The sequence below is a fragment of the Bactrocera latifrons genome, unplaced genomic scaffold, assembly GCF_001853355.1.
Source record: "Bactrocera latifrons isolate USDA-ARS-PBARC rearing strain unplaced genomic scaffold, ASM185335v1 scaffold_62, whole genome shotgun sequence".
NCBI classification, from domain to species: Eukaryota; Metazoa; Arthropoda; class Insecta; order Diptera; family Tephritidae; genus Bactrocera; species Bactrocera latifrons.
This window is the reverse complement of record NW_017537290.1, coordinates 820477-839657: the sequence shown is the minus strand read 5'-3', so window position 1 is coordinate 839657 and position 19181 is coordinate 820477. Positions and strand designations below refer to the sequence as shown.

General features: G+C 33.5%; 2 protein-coding genes across 8 annotated transcripts; both read left to right on the top strand.

Moving 5' to 3' along the window:
• Positions 1 to 1091: 1091 nt before the first annotated feature.
• On the top strand, positions 1092 to 1943 carry LOC108975166 (acylphosphatase-2). The gene is made up of 4 exons (XM_018943490.1): positions 1092 to 1312; positions 1394 to 1410; positions 1480 to 1589; positions 1640 to 1943. The coding sequence occupies exons 1-4, from the start codon at positions 1126 to 1128 to the stop codon at positions 1752 to 1754; spliced, it is 429 nt and encodes a 142-aa protein (XP_018799035.1). The 5' UTR covers positions 1092 to 1125; the 3' UTR covers positions 1755 to 1943.
• On the top strand, positions 1877 to 15632 carry LOC108975165. Of its 7 annotated transcripts, none has more exons than XM_018943488.1 (13): positions 1877 to 1953; positions 5210 to 6769; positions 6847 to 7999; positions 8088 to 8510; positions 8621 to 8781; positions 9790 to 10284; positions 10920 to 11451; positions 11537 to 11644; positions 12638 to 13520; positions 13591 to 13669; positions 14266 to 14411; positions 14486 to 15225; positions 15311 to 15632. In XM_018943488.1, the coding sequence occupies exons 2-13, from the start codon at positions 5623 to 5625 to the stop codon at positions 15339 to 15341; spliced, it is 5898 nt and encodes a 1965-aa protein (XP_018799033.1). In that variant the 5' UTR covers positions 1877 to 1953; positions 5210 to 5622; the 3' UTR covers positions 15342 to 15632. The 7 variants fall into 7 exon arrangements, with proteins under 7 accessions (XP_018799033.1, XP_018799028.1, XP_018799030.1 ...); XM_018943483.1 differs by having other exon boundaries at positions 1947 to 2163; XM_018943485.1 differs by lacking the exon at positions 1877 to 1953 and adding an exon at positions 2314 to 3137.
• The last annotated feature ends 3549 nt before the right edge of the window (positions 15633 to 19181 follow it).

The following is a 19181-nucleotide window of genomic DNA, read 5'->3' as shown; positions in this document are numbered from 1 at the left end:
TACATATGTATAATAAAGAAAAATTTATACACAAAGGGATAAATGCATTTTATGGTGGAACGTGTAAACGTTAATTAGGTGAAAAAATATTAAATATTATGAATCTCACTAAACTTTTAGACTTTGTAGACCTGACTTAGTGTAAGCAGATGAAGTTTACTTTTCCTAATAATATAACTTTCACTTCTTCTTTCAAAATTCACCACTCTTACTTCTTTCAAAATTTAATACAAAAAAATTTATACACTTTTCTTTTTGTGTGTTAGACTGTAAATTACTCGTGCAAGAAAAATTTGATTTTCAAATAAAACTTACTATTGGAACCAATTTAAGAAATAATCTGTAAAAAAATTAATTTTACATGTAAATTTATCAAGTGGATTTGAATGATAGCTATACTTGATTTTCAAAAATGTATTAGAGATTGTCTGCTTTGAAGGAAAACAAGTTAAGTTACACAAATAGAAAAAAAAACATATATGTATATAAACTACTGTACTTGTTCGCACCAGAACGTAACGGCATTTATATCCGACTATTGAAAACAACGAAATTTCTGCTGCCAATTTAACTAGATAAAGCAAAGCAATTAGATGTTATTTTGTTGCCGCACAGCAAAAAATAACATAATATATTTAAGTTAATTAACCTTCTTCATCTTACTGAATCCCACTGAATATCCACATCTAGCTATCGATATTAAGTTGCTTGAAATCATTAACATAATATATTTAAGTTATTTGCTTTAACTTCGAACAAAAAACTCGTGAAGTAATTGAATAAAGCCAAATAACAAATACAAGTTCGGGTGAGAAAGGAAACCATAAAAATTATAATTTGTATCGGCATTTTTCATTTAAATGTGTCCATATAATTCGTTGACATAACTGGGTAAAAAAAAATATGTCGAAAAATTATTTACGCATCTGTTAAATAATCTAAAAGTTAGTTTATTAGCCAAATATAGTATGTTTATCATCTTCACATTAATGTGTAAAGTTAAGGGTTAAGATTTTATATATCTACTTTAGCAAATATGGAGCACTGTCAAACATTTCCTTATGATTGAACAGCTGATTTCGGTTTTTTAACTTTCATAAAAATACAAAAATTCACTGTGTTGTTATGGCAGCTAGTAAATTATTCGGCTCCATTGAATTACTTTTCATAAAATTTTTTGTTGTTACAATAATATTTTGTGTTGCCTATAAGTCTCAATCAATAGTAGAGTCTATAAATTCATATAAAGAAACCGAAATGTCTACAAAACATATATTTAGCACAAATTTTGAAGTCTTTGGAAAAGTACAAGGTAAATATCAATGGATGAAATTGTTGTATTATTTTATACTAAATAACTGGTATTTTCATTTTTCAAAATGTTGACGGGTAGGAGTATTTTTCAGAAAGGTATGGTTTCATTAGCGTTATTGTTTATTAAATTTATTACATTATTGTATGCTTCTTTTACGAAAAAAGCATACCGAAAAACAAGCAAAATTGTTTGGACTACGTGGTTGGTGCATGAACACTTCTCAGGGTACCGTGCGTGGTCAAATGGAAGGAGAACTCGATAAAGTCAATGAAATGTAAGCATATATTTGGTTTATGAGACTTTAATATTTATTTGCTCTATTAGGAAAAAYTGGTTGGAAACCAAAGGCAGTCCGAAATCGCGTATAGACAAAGCCGTCTTTTCGGAAACGAAAGAAATACCAGATTATACTTTCAAAGCATTTACAATTAAACGTTAAGGACTATAACTATTCCAATCTTCAAAATTCAGAGGAAAGTTTCAAAATCATCATGTTCTTGATTAAACTATTGTTATTGTGGATGCAACTCTGAAATGTAGATAAGGCAGTGGTTTGTAGAAGAAAAGCGTGACTATTGCATATTTCCACTTGATCAATGAATATAAGTTTGTACCATTAGACATTGGATTTGAAAAAAGTAATTTCTAGTTGACGAGTTTTTCTAGAAGTTTATTTGAATTAAAATGATTGCAATAAGAGGATACAGAAATAATTAAATACATAATTCGTCGCTGAAATAATGCAGAATGAAGTGTGTGTTATTTCACCGACAAAGTGATGCCATACCTAGTAAATATTGGTATTCGTATTCATYCCAATAAATGATTTTATCTAAACGATTTTCTTGGTAAATAAGTAAAATAATCGGCATTTATTTTGTTTGTTTGGTAGCAATATGGCGGAATATGGTTTTTAATATTAGATTTTATACTGCCTTATTACAATTGAGTGAATTTTAACTTTCGTATGTAGAATGCGAGTCAATGTGAGAAAAAGGGATAGTTGGTGTGTATTTTGTTTGAGAGCAGGATGACAGATCACTCGCCACATCGGGTAACGAGTACGCGCAATGTGTGTTTGATGGCGAAGGAGTAAATGGAAAAACGAGTACAGCAACCATTAATTCACAGTGTGATGGAGATACACGTCGGTTTTAGTAGTGACTGCGTTCGTTCGATTTCGGATGTGCAAAGTAAAAAAATATTACTTTATAGTGAATAAATATTTTTTAAAAAGCGCAGTATAAAAAAATCGCTATCGCGGCCGCCATTGTTTTAGTGCGCATAGTATGAAAACGGCATTAGTGTTTGCTATACGAGGAGTGCGGGGATAACAAAGTGAAATTTTAAAATTACTAAAATTCAAAGCAAGCGGAGTAAGAATTTGTTGGGGAAAAATTTTTCTCACAAATGTCGAATTGGCTTTTGTTATCCATATAGTGGTTTTCGTTGTTTTTGTAATTCTACAGTGAACATACTCGTTCATTTCGTCTCTAATTAAATCTAAAAGAGAATCCGGAAAAAATAAAGGCGGCCATAATTACAAAAAAATAATAATTTGAAATAGTTGCGAATATTTAATGTTTGATATAAAGTTTTCAATTTAGAACTTACTTGAAGTGCATAAGTGGGTTTTAAAGTTTACTGAATACATTATAAAACCTAAAACAAAAAAAAAAAAATTTCAAAGTAAATAGTGTATGAAAGTACCCAATCGAAATTCTGTTCCCGTTTCGTGGTGAAAGAAGAGGAAGAATTGTACCAAAGCTAAACCCCTAGCAAGCAGTATGGCGCGATTATGATTTTGTGATTTCGTCAAAAGGTTTAAATTTAAATGATATACTCCCAATTTGCAGTATTGAAAAAGCTCGCGCTCTTATAAATTTTCAACAAATTTTTTGAATGTATTGTGTTAGGTACGTAAAAAGGTTGAAATATTTTATAAAATTAGACATTTGAAATAATTAAAGAAAATAAGAAAACTTTTGTGAAATTCCAATTACAAGTGAATGCATATAATGTGCGCGGAATTAAACCAGTGTTCCCATACCCTTTACACTAAAGGAAACGATGTTGTGCGCTGCCTCTGCTAGCAGCGACGACAGTGTTAAGAAGCAGAGTGTACCCAGACATTACGTCCCTTACCATGCTTGTTATGAATATTGTGCCATACCATCTCGAATTGTAACGTAACTAAATATATATGAACAGTTTAATGACAATTGTATTAATTCCGTCGTTGCGCAGTACTTTATTCTTCTCTTTCGCTCACGTGCGCCTGTCATTGTTGTTTCGGTTTGCTTGAAAATTTGCTTTACTCTAGCTCGTTATAATGACCACTTCTCGTTAGTTTTTCTGCTATATTACCTAGTTCGCAATAACAATTGTAGCCATGAGTGCCATGTCAATTGTGAATGATCCACTACTTTGCTTGAGTTGGTGTGTTTGTTTTTAATCGTAGGTACCGGGGTATGTCTAATGCCTTGTAAATCCAAATGCGCGTCTGTACTGTATGATGTTTGTGTGGTTATGATATTGTGTGTACGTTTAAAGCATTTGGTTGAAGAAATTAGAACATCTCGATGAAACAGATAAAAAATGTAATATGTTTTGATATAAATTACATTCTGATAGATACCCTCTTTTTTAAGATTTTTATAAACATGTAAAAATATATGATGTTAAGATTACRTTGAACATCTGTGTTATTACGAAATACTTCGAAAATTAATGAAGAGATGTTAAAGTAAATTCTCATCATTAAAAACAATCATTAGATGAAATTAGTAAGTTTAATAACTATTACAGTCATTTGTTTTTCGGAAATGTTTTTATAACGTATTCTAAACGTTTGTCATTTTTCTCGAGATGTTCAACAGTCTGTTTTTATAAAGTGATATTAATTATGTATGCCTTAATCCAACCGGTATTTTTTTTTGACTATTTGATTAAATATATTTACTCTGTAATTTAATAAAAATGTTTATTCATATAAATAACATAAAAAACATAAAAATCTTAAATTCTTACATATATAACAAATTGTGGGTGTAGTATTTTTCCTCTATGTCCTATATATTACTAAAATTAGTTAATCAGGAAATAGTCAAATGAAATGCATATTTGTAGCGAAAACTATCTTAAAAATAATTTTAAGATTACTCAAACCGAAATTTAACTAAAGTCAACTGGGGTTATTTATACCAATCTTAATCGCAAAAACGATATAATATATATAATAATAATACCATTTACTACTGTAAAATAGTTAACATATCTGTAATTATTATTATATCTTTCGTTGTAAAGTATATAAGGTTGTCGTGTCGATTTGTTAAGATGAAACTTTAACCAAATTGTTTTGGATAATGCAGCCGAATTTCAGTTTTTCACCGGATATATATACTGCTCTGTATCAGCTTAGTAGGCCCTGGTTTGTAATTATAGCAGACATTATTTATAAAACTGAATATAGTTATTAGAATCGTGTCACTGGATATATTATATATAACTTAAGTAAGCCCAATGCTTGTTCATTAATATTCCTATTAGTATAACCAAAGAAAAATATGTTCATTATTGTAGTTGTGTTGCATCATTGAACATAATCTTAAGCCGAATATTAATTGGCTCTTTCGTTATTTCTCAAAATTTAGAAACAAGTTTAAAACAACGTACTGGGTTAGTGATTTATTAGGGTATGAATGAGCGGTTTCTGTGTATATTAGAATTTCCTGTGGTGTAAATAATTCTGTGCCTTTTTACGATTATCCTGACGTTTATTTATCTGTATATTTGTAAGACCTTTTAATAGTTTTGTGTCCTCATTTGACATGAACTAAGCAATTAAAAACTGTACAGATTAATAAAATCGGTTTAATAAATCTTTTTCAGAAGGAAGCCTCTTCATTCTATCCGATATTTACTGGATATTACAATCTTGCAATTATCTTTTGAACCTCAATTCTACATATGCGAAAGAGATCAGCTCATTTGTGCAAAAAGGAAAAGAATATTCACATCGACATAGAAAAGTTTATAAACAGGTAGCAAACACTGTTTAATTTATAGACCCAGAAAGAAAAAAACAAACATTAAAAATTGAGAAGTCAATTGATACAACGACGCGCGCAATACGCAGGCGCAGTCAACGAGTTGGCAGTGGTCGTGGTGTTGAGAACGAAACGGTGGCGGTGGACAGTGGAATCAACGCCAGCGCATTGACAGACGCTGCGTATGATAGTATCGTGGCTGCTGACGCTGCGATCATCGAGAAGCCAGATGAAGCAGCTTCTGGTAGTAAAACTATGGCACCAGCGCTCAACGAGCCAATGAGCCCCACGGAAAAACTTTCCAACTCGACGGCAAAAGTCGCACCACCATCTCGTTCGACTAAAAGTGCTACCGAATCAGTCTCAACAACGTCGACATCCCTCAACACCAATAGTGAACWAAAAGTGAAAGGATACCGTCGATCTTCGGCCTCTACTCCAACACCGTCATCCTCGACATCTAATTCGACACGGATAACCAGATCAAAGGACGCTTATCAACGAGTTTTTGAACAAGCAGTCTCGCCAACTTCTTTAGTTGCGCAAAAATCGAAACAATTAATCAACACCTTGGCAGACAAGAAAAACACAACGGTACTAGATACCAGTTTGGCAGACGGTGAGAAAAGGGAGACTCAAAAGGAAGATAMCACCAGTAATGAGCCAATGGGCCTAAGCGTAATTCCACACAATAAGAGCATTAGTATTGGTAATGACAAAAATATTGTCGAGGCAATATTTTCGGACGCAGAGGCGAGTGAGACGCTCTGCAAAGAAACCGAATCTAATATTAACAATAATAACAATACCAGTATAAGCTGTAAAAGTAATTCAACGGAACAGCTTTTAGCCGATTTGACAAATGATATTGAAGAGAGCATAACAACGAAAGTTTGTATTCGTAAACATCTTCAAGAAGTCGCAGTGGGGAAGAACGGCTCAAATAAATCAAATGTTCTAACAAGTACAAATTCGGAGACGAAAGAATTCACCAATCTAAAAATTTGTGGAAAAGAAGCAAATAAAATAAACGCTGCTGTAAGTCCGAGTATCGCACAATCTTCACAAGGAGACGAACGCCAACATATGGAAGTAGAGTTACTTACTGAATGTAATGAAAAAAGCGAAAATTGTATAGGATCCTCCAAAGCGCAAGCACAAAAGATAACAATAAGCAAGGAGAAAACAAGATTTAGTGATGTGACTGTAACCACTCAGGGGCTATCAAAGGTTACACCGACTATTCCAAATGAAGAAGTAAATGCTGATTCTGTGAAGGGAAACTCGGGAACTTTGAAATCAGATGCTACAACGCGTATTCAAATATTGTCGGTGGACGTTCTGCCGCCAATAAGTACAGATTCAACTATGACTGCCTCTGAAGTGGAGGATAATCTTGAAGGTAGGTTATGTTTTTCTTTCGAAATATCGTAATTATCTTGGATCAATTTTATTATTATTTTCAATATAATTATTCAGAGCGATTAAGTCAGTTGGATGGTACGGCCATGGCATCGCCAACTTGTGATGAGGGCATTACTCCAGTAAGCGGAAGCATTGTAAACCTCCCTGTATCAACTACGCCACCGTGTACACCAACAAAGCATCAAACACATCACCAACAGGTGCAGCAGTTGCAGCTGCAATTGCAACAAACCCCACCAACGCCATTATCGAATCAAGTACGCCAGCTACAACACTCTTTTACACCGCAAAGTAGCACATCGTCGGTGAATACATTGAATAGCACGAATTTGCCACCAGCGTTTATGAAAGAGGGTGGTGCCGGGGAACTAGAGGATCAAGATTTAGAGGAGGTGTTGAAAGTTCTTAAAGGTTTCGATGGTAGCGCTGGCGCTGATACGCTCTGCGACTTAAATGTACTATTTAACGAAGAGTACACACTATACGAAGACGTCGGCAGCCAAGTTGCATCTACATCGAACAAACCAAGCCCCTTAAAGGAAATGCAAAGTGAAATCGAGCGTAATCAACAAGCGATGCATCGCAAAATCGATTTTCTATTAAGGCGCTTGCGAAAAATACAATCGCGTTATATGAGCAAGCATTGCAGCGAAGAAATTGCTGGCTTGTTTGAGTGGACAGCACGTATATCTGTGGGTAAAGGTAATGCCATGAATAGAGTTTCGGATTTATTATGTCCTGATACCGCAATCAGTGTCATAGCAGCGAGACCTCCCGCCAATAATTGGGCAGATGAAAAGAATCCTGTGGCTTCAACACAAATGACAACTATGTTACGGCGCTTAGAACAGTCTTCGAATGCCCAACAGCTGTGCATGGTTCCCACAAATAGCAATTTGAGTGTGGCAAGTACGCAAATGTCGCGTAAATCTAAGAAGGCATTATTACAAGATATGCAAACGGCTTCGTCAATGTCCACAGCGACGACGTCATTATCGRCGTCGGTTGAACGTAAAGGAGAAATTGTGGTTCCCAATTACGATATAAATGTCAGCGAAGAGTTGGCTCAGGTTGCTGGGCTGCTGCAAACAGAAATGCGTGAGGTGCAGACGGCAATGGACTCGGATGCGACAGAATCAAGTTCTGGTGGTGAATCTGCCGATGAAATGGTCACCTATAATAATCAAATACAACAGCCATTAGCCATGTGAGTATTCCTTGTATATGTTGTAGGACATTTTTCTCTAAAAACTGTGAATGTAAACTTTGAAAATATATTTATTATTGTTTTATAGTGCAAAGCGTGCAGCATGGCGGTATTCACGTGATCGAGCAGCGATAGCCGCGCGTTGGTCATGGCTACTTTCACAAATAGCAGATTTAGAAATAAAAATACGGCAACACACTGAACTACGACAAGAAATTGTACGAACCAAGGGGTCAGTGGTATGCGGTCAAGATGAACCACACGTTGCTACGAATGATAGTAGTCTCAAAACAAGTGAAGTCTCTGCAATCAATATAACAACATCTGTTAATGGTTACAAAGGGAATCTGGTAGGCAACACAAGCAGTAAACTTGATATAGGCGAAGCGGATGGAACGGGACTGATGGGGACTGCCCGCACCCGCGGTTTTGTGCCATCGCTTTTCCGTAAACGTAAACTCCTTCAAACACAGAGTCTGCACACAATTTCTAAGAAGGCTGCGCGACCAAGGTGAGTTTAATAATKTTGTTGTAAATTTGTTTTTAATTTTTGCTTTTGATATGCATTATGAAAMATATTTGGGTTACTTTTCTAATTATTGTGCTTATTTAAAATTTCAGTAACATCAAATGTGGTTGCCAGTGGCCATTCAATCCTTGTGCACTGTGTACGGGGCGAATAGATCCGACAGCGCCACGAGATCCGCCAGATACAATGATGATGGCCGATAGAATAGCGCTAYTAGATGCTGGCTATCATCCTGTTTTAAGTTTCCGTGAAGGTATGTTGAATTATTCTATACAATTAAATTATGTATTGCATTTATTAGGTACTTTTTTGGAAACGTTACTATTTAGAAAATTAATTGGATAGATATGCGGATATTTAAAAGAAAAAGTTTAAAATTATTTGTCATGAATTCCTCAAGCTAGTTCCTTTCAAGCAGTATCCTTAAAGCTACTTAAAGCCCTATAACTCTTTGATAAAAAGAAAAATATTTAAAAATCATTTATTTCCAAACCCACGTTTTGTCTGGTAAACATACATTTATATTTTTAGATGCAAATAATTTTCAGCAATATTRTTTCTTTCTTAACTTGTTAGTATCTAAGCAAAATTTCCGTGGTTAGAATACAAGCAATTGTGAAGGAACTTTTTCGGTCTTCCTTGTATCCAGAATTATTATCTACTGCCTTGTGTGATTTGTGTGCAGAAACAATTTTTKATTCATACAATTTTCAAACCGAATATACATCAGTTTTGGTTCCCGACATCAGAATCAATCGTTCAAACCATTTTATTATAAGGAAGTATTTTTGGTGATTTAATCCTCATTTCCATAAATGGGATACCAACTCCCCTGTACTGTTTTTTTGCTGTAGTTAACGATGATAAACTAGTTACTACTAATCAGTGGGGAACCAATGTCCCGGGTCCGGTTATACTTATACCTMTTGTCATGGGAATGGTTTAACGGGTATACTATTCTAAATCCCTGCTTTTCTATGTTTTATTGTAAATAAAATTTTCATATCTCTTAAAAAACGCCCCCTTTACCATTAAATTTACATGTATTTTTAATATTTATGCATGTTCACTTGTGACCTTAACTTTAAATCAAGTATGCAGTCTCAAATTCTTATCAAAGAAAAAGTAATCAAAATATTCAATTTAGTAAATAAAACTGAAGGGAAATATTTATAATTWCGCACATATACATATATTATATGAAGTAATTTCATCGGTATGCTTGGAAATAAATAAGACACTTGTTCGCATTCTTCTCTAGACGTCAGCAGCACTTTGCACTTGGAGGCCATTGCTCGAATTCCAGAATGGCAGCATAGAATTATGCGTTGTCAAGTTAAAAGTATAGCGAAAAGCGTCTGGAAAGCTGAGCGAGAAGCCGAACGTGCAGCCGGACTTAACACATCCAAGAAATACAATGAACCGACCGTGAAACGCCGCTACACAAAGAAAAAGGATCGCTTGGCGATGGATGAAAAGAATGCGGCGGCGGCAGCGGCAGCGGCTACGGCAACAACAGCAAATTCTGCAAATGCGTCACTATCAACAATTGGTTTTGCAACAGATTCATCGGCTAAATTAACAAAAGGAGTCGGACTCGAAAATGGTGGAGCGGTAACGAATGTGTCAGCAGCTGGCGCAAATGAAACCACAGCGATAACAGCAACAACGACAACGTCATTGCCGGCGAGCGATGGTGGAAACGGTACTGGCATTTTGTCTACGTCTACTACAACAACGCCACTTGTGGCCAACAGTAAATTATTGTAAACATGAAAAATTCGATAATTGATATTAACATAAAACAAAAACAATTTTGCATCTCTTTTTCTTTCCATTTTGTGTGTTGCAATATGAACTGATCTGCTCCATGTTGAAATGACTCTACCATATCGATTGCATCATAAAACTAATTATTCTGATTATGAATTGCTCTGCTAACTGATCGAATTATTATGCTTGACATTTGTATCCACGTTCTTGACGCTACTCAAATGCCGCCTGCCGCCAAACTAATGAAAATTCGCACTCAATAATAATGTCGTTGAATGGATTGAATTATCGCTCTAAACGATATAAAACAAAATAATAATAAAAACAATAACAAAACGTACGCTTCGTTTATTTCATGAAACTTCATTTAATATTTTAATTTATCTGTTTGATTGCTGCAACCATATTAAAAAAAAAAAATCGATTACGTAACAAACACAACTATTCGAAAATGAAAATACTTTTCGAAATAAAACAAAATATTTTATACAACCGACTTTTGTTTTCTTTAATGCAATGATAACTGGATCTTATGATTTTTTCAACACAAAACATATTTACAAAACGTTTTAAAACGACCGATATATTGGAATTCTCTGCTAATATTGTATGTAATAGAAGTGGCAAAAAAATCAAAAAAGTTGCATCACTATCATCTAGTTGGCGACGGTGTGCTGCTGGAACCGCCAAGACCCTTATCACCGGTCGCCACCAATCACAGCAGTCACAGTCAAAGCAGTTATCACAGTCAACAAAGCGTCAACAGCAATTCGGTACATCAAACAAGCGACAATCCTCCGCAAAATTACGATCCATACAGTCCCAACCCAATACATTCATCATCGATCTCCAGCAACAGTAATGGCCTAAATGGCGGTGGCGGTGGCAGTAGTAGTGGTATTGGCAACCATAAACATAATAAACATCGTAAAAGCTCAGCGTCAAGCACATCAATGGGCAATGCTAACCACAACAATAGCAGCAGCAGCAATAACACTCATTTTCAACATCAGAATAATTATGCGACATCGAACTACACCGGTGAATCGAATGAGGCGAATTGGGATGGTTTTGCGACACGTAGTCGCACATCGTCGCCAACACATGCAAGCGCATCCGTCGGCAACAGCAACTATCACAAATATGAMAGGTATATATTAGTAAGGAGTAAGAGCACTCCTAAACGATGTTATGTATATAATTGTTTAATCACGCTTGCTTCTAATTCATTGCAGATCTAAAAATCGTACTTCGTATGATATTGACAACATTGTTATACCATATAGTGTTGCGGCAGCGACACGTGTTGAAATTTTACAATACAAGGAAATACCAACACCCAAGTAAGTTGGCACTTTTTATTAACCAGTTGTATATACATATGTACATATGCATATAAATTTCTACCATACACAATAATCTAGAATTTTTCCTTCTTCAAAGCGCAACGTTCATTGGATAAGTATTTTTTGAAAAATTCTTTGGCAAAACTTTATAAAGTATTAGCAATAGTAATGGGGAAAGCAAAAAAAAAAAAAAAAATATTTTTCTATTCAAGCTTACTTTGAGATAGACATGTACAGATATATGTATATAGAGAGAAATACAATTGTATTTGAACTGAACAAGATAATTGTGATTTAAGAAATGACAGCCGAAATCGTCCTACGACACAACCGAGCGCGTAATGCAAAATCATGCTTTTCGTATTCCAAATTTAAAAATACAAATGCATATATGAAAAAAAACAAAGGTTAAGGGGTTATATACACTTATATGACAGGAAAAACATATGCTTTTGTGGTTTTAGTAGGTATTTTATTTAATAATGAATACCCACGTTACGGTAGCCGATCTTCAGAAAATCGAAACTATTATCAATAAACTGAATAAAACAATATATCTAAGAAAGTCATGTAGCCGATTCGGATAAGCTGTTAATATGTTGCTAAAGATAAAAAAAATATGAATATAGTGCAAATTGAACATTATTTAGTTTCATATTATGCGCTTTTTATACATATATTTTTAGTTTTTTTTTTTCACAATTACTTTTTAAAAGAGAGCTTCAGAATAATTGTGCACCGGTTAGAAAGAAATATCAACTTTTCTTCTTTGKTTTTTTCACTATATTTCGTGCCTTTACTTTTGTTGATATGATTTATGATTCAATAAGAGAACATAATTGAATTATCAAAGGGAATTGATTGATATTCGAAGAATTCCTTCAATCAGTGCATTGATTATCCGTTTTTTAACTAAGGAGATTTTCTCTAATCATTAAGAATTATTTTTATTATTTGAGGCTAATTGCATATTGTTCAAAATATTTTCAGATGGCGTGTTATTGAAGACGATCGAACATCTGCTCTTGAGTTAACTGACACAGCAAATATTGCGGATAATGCCGTTACTGCGAAAACTGATGGCGATAAGAGGTTAGAAAATGATTCCAGTGACATTGTAAAAGAGACATCAAGTGATATAACAACAGCAAGATCCAATGAAGATGTAAATAAAGAAAAAACAGAACAGGCSTCGTCAGTTGAAAAACCAACAGAAACAATGACAGAAAATAGAACGGAGTCATCTGAAAAGCGGGATGTTACTAAAGAAGTCCAGCCAGTAGATGAAGCAGATATCACAAATGAAATTGATGCTCCGATCGAAGAAACGTCCAAAGTGCTAGATCATAAAAAGAATAATGTTATATCACATGATATTTTGGCAAAAACTGAAAGTGGAAACATCAAAGCCGATGCAGCAACAGCTGCTGATGCAGACGAGCCAACAGCGAAAAAATTAAAACATGAGGACGCTTCCTCCACTRTTGCGGCTGAAACAGATAATGTAGACGATCCTACTACAGGAGATTTCGAAGAAATTCAAACAACAGCGTCTGAGTCAATTTTGGCTTTAAAGCGTACGGCGCGTTTGAAATGCAGTGATACATTTCAGGAAGATAACTTTGAATATGATGCCACTGCGGATGAAGCTAACGAGACAGAGGATATCTCTGATGAAACCGTTAAGTTACGACATGAGCGTGCGCTGGTTGAGGAACGTCGAAAATTCCAAACGTATTTAAAATATCCATGGAGCACACGTTCGCGCGCCAATCGGCGCATTGACAGTCGGGCAGAATCTAGTGGCGCCAACACTCCTGATCCCACTTCTCCAGCGCCACAAACCGCCATTTTAGGTGGAGGCGATCACGAGGTAAATGTTTTTTTTTTTTAATATTTGGTGGTAATACCACATACAAATTCTGTTGTATTAATGCTTACAGAGTATTCCATCTCCTGCACCACCGGCAACACCGCTTAACCCCGTGGACACGGTTACGGAATTRACCGAGAATGGTTTAAGTAAGTGTAGCGTGATTTCAAGTGTTATTTGTACAGTATATTAAVGCCGCCACGGAGTTTGTAATACCCAAAAGAAAACGTCGTGGACAAGAAATATAGGTATACATGATTAGATTGTCGAGTTGAGTTAATTTAGTAATGTCAATTTTTCTATCTCTCCCTCTGTATATGCGAACAACTCCCTCAGGTTTTGAGATATCGACCTGAAGTTTTGAAACGTCGTTTTTTTTTTTACCAAGAAGGTTCTCATTTGTCGGAACCAWTATCGCCTCAACTATAACATATAGCTGTTATACAAACTGAACAATAAAAATCAAGTTCTTGTATAGAAATCTTTTACTTACCAACCAGATATCTACACCAAATTTGGTGTGTATTATTGTCCAAAGCAACGCTTAATTGATAACTTGTTCAGTTTGTACTACTCTAACATATAGTTGTCATACAAAGTGAACGACCAAACCAAGTTCTTGTATGGCAACTCTATATTATCTGGGAAGGGTATTATAACTTCGGTGCAACCTTTGTTYTTGTTTTTATAATAGATCCATATATTTTATATAATAATTATAATTATAATTAACTAATCAACTCAGGTAATGCTCCAGCAAGCAGCATTGGCGGCACCTCAAATTGTGCGAATAATAATGATTTAAACAAACGTTTAGAGCGCCGTCGCACAACATCAACTAAAAGAGATCGCGAAACGGAGCGACGCAGTTCTACGCCAGACCCAAAAGAGGTAAAYAGCGAATTAAATCATTTTGGCAGGACTTTAATTATAAAAATTTATTTATTGTTTATATTTGCCTGTAGCTTGTGCCTCCATATGAACCTTTGAAATTCCCACTTACCGATGAGGAGTTTGAAGGATTGCTAAAGGCAATGCCCGTCGAATTTCACTATTTGAATTTCGACGCAAAATATTTAGAAGACTGCAACAACACTGGTGCTGCTGCTGGTGGCTCCAAATATCCACGGCATCGAAACAGTTGGCGTGGTGATGGTTCAGCTGTGGTTAACAGACGTGGAAAATCAATTCAAAACTGTGATGTTACAACAAATAAAAGACAGCGAGTTAATGGTGGTAAGATACGCAAAGGTTCCAAAGGTGGTAGGGGAAGGCGACGCGGTAATCACACACGCGTTAGATTTAATAATGAAGCGGTGAACAATTGTGTGAATAGCGGTAGAGCGGACGAAGTTGAGGAAGCGGATGATGATGGCGATGATGATGACCTCGATTTAATGATGTTTTTAGCYGAGGAGTATGATGATTATGATTATCCAAAACATCATTTGGCTCCCGATGATGATCTCTTTGATGCCGGTGCAGGTAGTGCTGGCTGCGTTGGGCCCTTTAATGGTGGCGCACGTGACCGAATRATGGATATAGACGATGAGTACGAGGCTTATTTAGGCCGGCGTCATCGTGATAGCGATGCAGACTCCACGGACAGCGAGCCRTTCGCCGACGATGATCCGAACGATCCGGAATGGCGTGGCGAAAGTGAAGATCGTGGCGGCGGCAATGAACGACAACGCCGTACTGTGAGGTAGCGAGAATAAATAAAAACTTACTTGAAAATCGCCACTACGCTTTTTTTTGTAATATTTGAATATTTTTCACATTTATTTTAGCAAAATGTCGTTTCATGCTGCGTTGCATTAATATTTAGTGTGCGTAATACTTTGTTGTTCGTGGTAATGGCATAGAATTCAATATATCTCSCAGTTTTATGTAAAAAATTACAATGCCTGCGAGCAAACACAATTAGTAAGAATGTGTGCTGAATGTATGTAATGTGGATCTAATGAAATAAGGAAAAACATAGTTCAGATAGTTGCTCTTACTTAATCAATAGTAATATAACCTATTTCATTTCTCACATAATTTACAAGTTTATAAGACACTATTCATAAATATGTAAACGTTTGGGTTTCTTAATTTGAAAAATTGTAATTTGCATAAATACTTACATATATGAATGATAATTTTGTTGTGCTTTCATGTATTTTAAAATATCTACAGATGTTTATAAAACAATAGCAAATATTTTCGTGGAATTTTAACGACAACAACAAATGTAGGAATACTATATTAATTTCTTGCTGTCTTAATAAAATGCAAAAGTACACAGAAAAATTAAAAACAACAAAGTAAAGCATTAACAATAATTGAAGGCATTTTTTTTAAAGACACAGTTAAAAACTACTTTATGCTGTTTTCTTCCTCATTTGCGCACAACAACAAGAGGCGAAGGAAGTACACATTGTAAAAATTATGAATAAGTTTATTCTTTTAATTTTTTTATCGGCAACTTTTATATTAGATTTCATATTGAAAACAAAAAGAGAAGAAAACACAGTAATAGAAAAAACAAAAACAAAAATATCAATTTGTATTTAAATAAATATAGTTGTCAATAGCATAACCTATATAAAACAAAAACTAATATATTAACATTTAATTATAATTAAATATACATACAAACTATTATTATGCTTAAATTTAGTATATACACTTAAGATTCACATATAAAACACAAAAAAGGTTACACACAAACACACACGCAGAAGCTAGTTACAATATTTCGAATTGACTAATAGAATACAAAGTGTATTGCGCAATTATTACCTATACCGATTGCTTTGAAATTTTACTGTCTTAATTATGTTTGTAACAGTCAAAATTGATACTCACCACCACCAGTTCTCGGATTTCGAAGCGATCTCTTTGCAAATGCATTCAATCTATTGGTATATTTCAAATTCTTAATTCCTGTCAGCGTTTACTGTATGGTTCAATCTATGTTAATTATACGCTCGAAGAGAATGTACGTAAACTCACGTAAAACCACCAAATTAAATGCTTGTCAATTGTGAAATGTGAAACACAAAATATTGTTGAACCATCGTTGTTAGGCTCTAGAATAGGCAGTTTACAAATAATAGCTTCAATAAAAATTAATTGGCTACTGCAAGTCAACTTATAATTCGGTGGTTTTATTTACATACGCTATCTATGAGAATTATTGGCGGTTACGGTAAAAAAATGATGGAGTTTCAGCATGCTTTTTGCGACTAGTGCTGCTAAGAGATATGTCGCTAGCAATCGGTTATTGCTGTTACATAAACGGGAGTAAGACAATAAACTTACAGCAGTCTTAAAAGATTCCATTTTAGCGATTGGAAAATTTGTTCAGGCAAATATTTAATTTTCAGTAAATTCAGCTTTTTAGATCGCTTCCTTTTTATTTGTTGTGTAGTTATGAATGCAGACGAATTCGCTTAAACTTTGCTGATCGAATTAAGAAGATGCATATTAGAAGAACATGCTTATTATTTTAATATTCTAGTAAAAAATTCTTAAAAAAAAAAAAAAAAATTAACGATAAAACTAATGTGTAAATGTTTTTGCTGTAAATATTTGCAAATATGTATGTATATTTATAGTCAGTTATAAATGTATTAAAAAAAAAAAAAATGATTTTCAAAACGCAAATAAAAAAAAAACAAATTTAGAATTAACCTATACATATGTATGTATGTGCAAACGCATTAGCATTAAATAAATACAGCTTTTGCAAGTAAATTCATTAAGTTTTAAAATTATAGGTGGTAAATAATTATAATTTGAAAAATTACCTATGATTATAAAAAGATCGGTAYCAAGTGGTAAAGTTTAATAATTTTCTTCCGACACTTTGTAATACAAAAGCTAGCTAGAGAAAAAGCATAAATAAAGATTTTTTTTAAAATAATTTTATGCAGTAGAAGGTGCTTATTGTAGCGCTCAAATGCAAATGCGAATGAAACTTTTCCAAACAATTCAACTGACAAATCCGTTTGTTAAAAAAAAAGTCTCATTATTATGTTAATATTTTTTGAAATTTTTAATTTTATACTTGCTTTTTAATTATATTTCTTGTTTTTCATTTAATTGCTGCTTATATGTACCTATTAACGCCCGAAACTGCTTGTACTTGAACAATTTAGTATCGATCAACAATTCTATTCGAGTCAGTGCACTGTTAGCGCACGATAATAAAATCATTAAATGCTACATAAAAAAAATACATGCCCGTGTGTGATGTTTACCAAAGCACTTAGGAAGTATTGATCTGAGATAGAAACTCAGCGAAAGTGATGAATAAAAAATATGTATATAAAACATACTGTTTATTAACACGCAGTATAATTTGGAGATTTTTCGAAACACTTGCATATCTTAGTCAGATTATATACAACAGTGCCAGTGTAAGCGTTTTTAATGCCAACATTGGCAAAAGTTTTACATAAATTCCAAAAACCGTTCAGAGGTGACTTAAAACTCTTACTTTCTCCAATTTGTTAGAAGAAGCACGTGAAGCAAAAGGGTCAATTTAAAAGAAGCACGATCAGAARCTTCATACATATAGTATATGATTTAAAATAATAACAATATATTTGAAATAGTTCCTTAAACTTAAAGAACAAATAAAAATTGTAAACAAGTTGTAAATATTCCCCCTTTAAAGTGCTGAAATTAACAGATTTTGTAAGAAATTATTTCTGTTGTCATTTTTAGTATATTTTTGATAATAAGCACATTCTTCATTACAATGCAATTTGCTTACAAAATTCATTTCGCTAATGGCAAATAGTGTCAGTGTTTCTTACACGATATGCAGTTTAAAATACTCGTATGTATATCCTGTATTCGACAAATTTTTATAAAATTTTGTTAGTCCACTTAAAAGGTCAGATAATAAAAAATTGCAAATTGAATTTTGCACGAAAAAAGTTTATATGTATATAAAAAATAATTATAGGTATACATAAAACATTGAGTATAGTTGTATAAAAAAATTATTAATATATTAGTATGAGTGATATTTAGCTGCATGATTGTGTAAAGTATGCATGTAAAGATTGTATATACATATATATTAAAGCAGTGATACTGCATTATTCTTTATTTGTTAAAGTTCGAAAATTATCTCGTATTATTAAAAAACAATGAAGAACATAATTTGAACACGTTCTGCATTAATGTACAGTAACGTGAAAGGATATATAAACATGTACATACATACATATATGCAACAGTAATTATGTATATAGACGATATACATATACAAATATGTTTGTATCTATATATTAATTACATTTCTGCATGTACTATGTAATGTTAAATTTTGGCAAACTTGTGAAAGAAACCATAAAATAGATAAATGGACAAATAAAAGCATATATGTAAACATATATTACTTATTAATAAGGAATGATACAAATTATTAACGTAAAATAAAATTGTAAAAGATATAAAAATTACTGATTTTCTTAATAGACAATTATTGACCGTCACTCATCAATCCACATATACTTTCCACTTAATGGATTCGCTGTTGCACCTAAAATTAAAATAGTTTTATCTTTTATTTTTTTGTATCTTTTTTATGTTTTGTTAATTTTATTTTTCTTTTTTTTATTTATTTTTCATCTTTTGTTAAATTCATTTTTTATTCTA